Source organism: Cynoglossus semilaevis, chromosome 12 (assembly GCF_000523025.1).
Source record: "Cynoglossus semilaevis isolate Cse_v1.0 chromosome 12, Cse_v1.0, whole genome shotgun sequence".
Taxonomy (NCBI): Eukaryota; Metazoa; Chordata; class Actinopteri; order Pleuronectiformes; family Cynoglossidae; genus Cynoglossus; species Cynoglossus semilaevis.
This window is the reverse complement of record NC_024318.1, coordinates 1,849,081-1,854,995: the sequence shown is the minus strand read 5'-3', so window position 1 is coordinate 1,854,995 and position 5,915 is coordinate 1,849,081. Positions and strand designations below refer to the sequence as shown.

Genomic DNA, 5,915 nt, shown 5'->3' with positions numbered 1-5,915 from the left:
CCCCCCCCCCCCCCCAGCCCCCCCCAGCCTCCCCCCCCACACAGAGCTGCCTGTGTCTATTCTTAGGCTGTCACTTCAGCTCGTCTCAGCAGGCACGTCTCTTCTTCTTCTTCTTCTTCTTCTTCTTCTTCTTCTTCTTTGTTGTTCTATCTGAAGGTTTTCTTGATTCTTGTGAATTTTCACCTCCACTTGGTCTCCGTACCTCACCCTGTCTCACCCTGTCTCACCCTGTCTCACCCTGTCTCACCCTGTCTCACCCTGTCTCACCCTGTCTCACCCTGTCTCACCCTGTCTCACCCTGTCTCACCCTGTCTCACCCTGTCTCACCCTGTCTCACCCTGTCTCACCCTTCTCCCCCGTCTTTATCTCTGTCACCGTCTTCCGTAGGCTCCTCTGTGTCGGCCCTCCTTTCCCATCATCCCTCCGGCTGCTGCTCAGGACTTTCCCCAGGACTTTGCTTCAGTTCTGCTGTCGTCTGTCATCACAGCGGGAACGTTTCCAGTCACCTCTGACAGAATGAGCGCCTACACCGTGTCGCTGCCGGGCCCCGGGCCCTGGGGCTTCAGGATGCAAGGAGGGAAAGACTTTAACATGCCACTGACCATCTCCAAGGTAAGAGCCTCTTCAAACAGTCAAGTGGTTTGGTTGGTGCTTTCTTTGACTTTGACAAAGTGTTTATACTGCCACCTGTTGTTCTATTCCTGGAGGAGAGTCAGCTAGCTAATCTGGCTAATCTCATTCAGCTCGACTATATGAAAATACATTCTTTGGTCCTAGCGTTACCTCACCCACAGACAGACCTTTCCTGTAGTAACTCACAGACACAGGGGCTCCTGGTCGACTACTGCCCCCTGTGGTGACTTTGTTTCACTATGTCAGCTCTGAACCATGGATTCGTATCTTGTTATTGCTTATCATTGAATCTTTGTTGCTGTGAAGAAGCTCTGCTGAGATCCATTCTGTCTGAGTGAGACGACGGTCCTGAGGCAGGCCCCAGATGCATTTACCCCAGAGGCCTGCAGGGGTGCCATGGCTGCCAGGACTAGTCCTAAAAGTGGAGCTGGTGTTGGTTTCACAGCCCGGCCTCTGTGAATAAACGGAGAGGTTCTCCCATGAGTCCACACTGCTAGATTTAGTGGAGAATCTGCAGCTACTGTCGTCAGGACGTCCATCACGTCCATCACTGTCCTCCTCCTCCTCCCCCTCCTCCTCCTCCTCCCCCTCCTCCTCCTCCTCCCCCTCCTCCTCCTCCTCCCCCTCCTCCTCCTCCTCCACAGTTCTGGTCAGATTTGGTTTGATCACAGTTTGTTCTTATATCAGTGTTGATGAAGTCCTCTGGCTGCTGCTGCTGTAGTGAAGAATGAGCAGCTCCACCTCAGGAGGAGAACAGAGAGCACCAACTATTTATAACCTGACTCTTTAGACACTTGGTGAAGTGGGGTGACCTTTGAGTGGCTGTTCTGACCCGTGGCCACGTGTCATCCATCAGAGCAACAACTAATGAATTCAATCTTACTGACAGGCTCTCACCAAACTCCTAGTGATATTAGTTTGTAATAAACCAGTACTGTTACTGGTGCAGTGTCAGTTTTTGTCCAGTAGGGGAAATAACAACCAAGGGTTTCAAACAATCAAATGCATCCGTTTTTCTACCGAATTTGGCCTCAGATCAACGACAAAGGGTGTCTCACACACTCTCTCACACACACACACACACTCAGACAGCAGGCTCAGTCAGGTAGTAACAGCTGACCAGCACCGTGGTCATCTTGTCTCTTCGTCTGTGTCAGGGTTTTTCTTTCAGGCAGCAAATATGTCCGTGAATTAACGCTAGTGGGCACTGTTTAAAATGATCTTCTACAGTGGGTCTGTGTGGGACGTCCAGAGTGGAGTCAGCAAAGGACAGGGGGCGCTGACGTTTCCTTCCATCCCTCAGTGTTTGCTTCATCGCAAGGATTTAAAACAGAGCAAGTGTGGGATTTAACAGACAGATGAGCTAGACAGATGAGCTGGAATCAGATGTGATCTACTGTGATCTACTGTGATCTACTGTGATCTACTGGGATCTACTGTGATCTGCTGTGATCTGCTGTGATCTACTGTGATCTGCTGTGATCTGCTGTGATCTTCTGTGATCTACTGTGATCTACTGGGATCTACTGTGATCTGCTGTGATCTGCTGTGATCTGCTGTGATCTTCTGTGATCTACTGTGATCTGCTGTGATCTGCTGTGATCTATACCAGCTCTCATTTGAACTTTTTATTTGGCGTGTGGTGAATGCCTCCGTTGAAGGAGACCCTGGGATCAAATCCCAGCATTTCATTCTTTGTGATTCAAACTGGGACTCAGTCTGACAACCTTCTCACTTGTTCAAGTCAGGCTCAACGTAACTAAGATGTGACATTGATCAAACCAACGTGACATCATCAGTTATTCATCCCACAACCCACACGGGCTGCCACCGGAGGTGCCACTAAGTACTGGATCTAACTCATGGCACTTGAAGTCTTTGTCAAAGTTGGACGTGTCTTGTAAACAGGGGGTCCTGGGTTCAAGTCCCAGTAGTACCTTTTACTATGTTTCAAAGACATGTTTCACTTTTGTTTAATACATGCACAACAATACATCACTGTGGAGGTGGTGTACTGTATGCTGGGAAACATAGATGAGCTCTAAGGCACTGCTGGGATTTGAACCCAGGATCTCCTGTTTACGAGACAGATGATTTGACCACTGAGCCACAGTATAAAAACCTGTCATAAGGAACCACTGAGCCACAGTATAAAAACCTGTTGTCCTGTTGTCCTGTTGTCCCTGTGATACTGACAGGTTAACGGACAGTATCTGTAGATCTATAGATCAACAATAATGATGAATACTGAATGTTCTGGAGACAAAGTTTCATAAGCAGGGTTAGCATTAGCATTAGCATTAGCAGCTGACACCTCAGGTGTCAGGTCTGCAGTGTGGCAGTGAGCGTCTGGAGCTGCTGACAAGCAGGAGGCTGTTTATAGCTTCTGAAGGACACACACACACACACACACACACACACACAGGTTGTTATCAGTTACCTCACATCTATATATGTTTATATATTTATATATATGTGTGTGTGTGTGTGTTTGCGTCTAACAGACTCAGTCCTGTCATGTAGACCATTTTAACTCCACTGAACACTTACAGAGCTTCCTGAACGTCGTGACGTCACTTCCTGTGGTGCAGCTGTGTCACACACTGCTCCACAGTGCTGCAGGATGTTCACATTCATTTTGTTTATCACCACGTGACATCATGTAGATGTAGACCAGATAGATGTCAGCTGCTGCTACGTCAGAACACAACGTTCTTCTTTGGTTTCTGGGCAGTATTTATAGGTGGCGCTGTGGCTTAGTGGGCGAAGCATCTGTCTCATAACCAGAAAATACTGGGTTCAACTCCCACCTGTGCCTGTAGTTCCTACTATGTTTTTATCTGGGGCATCAACACTAGAGGGCAGAGTTTTAGTTTCTTACAGATAATTAAATTTCTTCAATATTTTTATTTTGTTTGTTTGTTTGTTTGTTTGTTTGTTAGTCAGTGAACCCCTGTGGTTCAGGTCAACAGTCCCAGTGAAGCCTTGTATTCCTTGTTGGGTGACCTCTACAGGACAAATTTTGTTGTGCAGCGGTGATAGAACACAGACAGAACATTTGTGTGTGAAAGTCTGAGGGAATGTTGTGTGAACAGATGGTCAGGTTTAAGACCCAGCCAACACCTGTGTTCAGTCGGCGTGGGCCAGGCACCGGCCGAGGTGTGACGTGACGTGGTCGACCCAGTGTGTGTGTGTGTGAGACTGTGTTTGAAAAGCAGTTTGAATTCAAGAAAAATGAAGGATCGTTCCAAAGGTGCCCATGGACCACAGTACTACTGGGAGTATGCAGTACTATAGAGTATTTGACTTCATGTTGAAGCTGCATCTTTTTTTTCTTCTTTTTCTTTCGGCTTTGTCCCTTTTTTCAGGAGTTGCTCCAGTGAATCATTGATTTCCATCTCTCCCTGTTCTCTGCATCTTCTACTCTGACTCCAACTATCTGCATGTCCTCCCTCACTGCATCCATATATCTCCTCTTTGACCTTCCTCTCTTTCTCCTACCTGGTAGCTCCATCTCTAACATTCTTCTACCAATGTCTCCACTGTCCCTCCTCTGCACATGTCCAAACCATCTCAATCGGGCTTCTCTTTCTTTGTCTCCTATCCTTCCTGTCTGTGTTGTCCCTCTAATGACCTCATTCCTGATCCTGTCCATTCTTGTCACTCCTAAAGAGAATCTTAGCATCTTTAACTCTGTCACCTCCAGCTCCACCTCCTGTCTTCTGCCTATTGCTACTGTCTCTAAACCATACATCATGGCTGGGCTCACCACCGTCCTGTAACCCTTTCCCTTCACCTTAGCTGACACTCTTCTGTCACAGATCACTCCTGACACTGTTCTCCAGCTGTTCCATCCTGCCTGTACTCTATTCTTCTCCTCTCTTCCACAGTCTCCTCTGCTCTGAACAGTTGGTCCTCAGTACCTCAACTCCTCCACCTTCACCACCTCTGCTCCTTCTAACCTCACTCTTTCACTGTTCTGCCTTTCCTTTACACACATGTACTCTGTCTTGCTGCGACTGACCTTCATTCCTCTTCTTTCTAGTGCAAACCTCCACCTCTCTAGGTTCTCTTCTAGCTGCTGCCTACTCTCACTACAGCTCACAATGTCATCTGCAAACATCATAGTCCATGGGGACTCCTGTCTGACCTCATCTGTCAATCTGTCCATCACCACAGCAGGGCCGATCCTTGATGTAGTCCCACCTCCACTTTGAAGTCTTCTGTCCTCCCAACAGCACACCTCACTACTGTTGTAATATTCTCATACATGTCCTGCACCAAACTAACATACTTCTCTGCCACTCCTGACTACACTTTGCCATATGCCTTTTCTAAATCTACAAATACACAGTGGAGCTCCTTCTGACCTTCTCTGATCTTCTCCATCAGCATCCTCAAGGCAAATACTGCATCTGTGGTCTGAAACCATACTGTTGTTCACCAATCTCCACTTTCTGATTGTTTTTATTCAGAAGTCATTAGGAAATAAACCCAGTTGTTTCTGGTCCACGACCTGGCCTTTTTATCCACAGCCACGTGTTGTACTTCATCCATACAAAGATATGAGCAGAGAAGCTGCTGTCGTCACCGTCACAACAAAATACATCCATATACCTCAGAATATATGATGAAGTTTATTTCTGCTGCTCTGTTTGGTCCTTCATTTAGAATTTGTTTTTCTATCTGGGCTGTAAATGAAGGACGTGACCTTGTCGACCTCTCTCTCTCTCTCTCTGCCTCTCTCTCCCTCACTAAGATAGATTGGCAGATTAACTCCCCCTCGTTGTGGACCAACGTACCTGTTGATTCATTATTCTTCCATTTCAATGATTGCCTTCTTTTCATGCAGCTTTTCACAATTTCTGAATTCAGGCCGTGGTGTTCACTGACCGGACAGTCACATGGTCCGGTCCCGGTCCAGTCTGGGGATTATTGGAACGAGAACAGTGAACAAAACAAATTCCATCTTTTGGTTTTTCTTTCATGTGAAGACGGTGAAGAAGACTTTGATGTCAAACCATAGGTCAAAGGTTAATAACGTTCTTGTTTGACAGATCACTCCGGGCAGTAAGGCGGCACAGGGAAACCTGGTCCAGGGTGATGTCATTCTGGCCATTGATGGAGTCAGCACTGATGGGATGACTCACCTGGAGGCCCAGAACAAGATCAAGATGGCCGCCTACAACCTCGCACTCACCATGACCAAGTAAGAGAGGAGTGGTACTGTAGTACTGACTCTGTAGTACTGAAGACTGTAGTACTGAAGACTGTAGTACTGA

At 47.2% G+C, this 5,915-nt stretch overlaps 1 protein-coding gene across 1 annotated transcript in view; it reads left to right on the top strand.

Moving 5' to 3' along the window:
- Window positions 1-5,915, top strand: part of LOC103386977 (LIM domain-binding protein 3) — a 24,470-nt gene that overhangs the window by 2,946 nt on the left and 15,609 nt on the right. Inside the window, exons 2-3 of the mRNA XM_025060930.1 lie at window positions 388-612; window positions 5,691-5,842. Coding sequence (XP_024916698.1) covers window positions 388-612; window positions 5,691-5,842 — 377 coding nt within the window. The remainder of the gene's footprint in view (window positions 1-387; window positions 613-5,690; window positions 5,843-5,915) is intronic.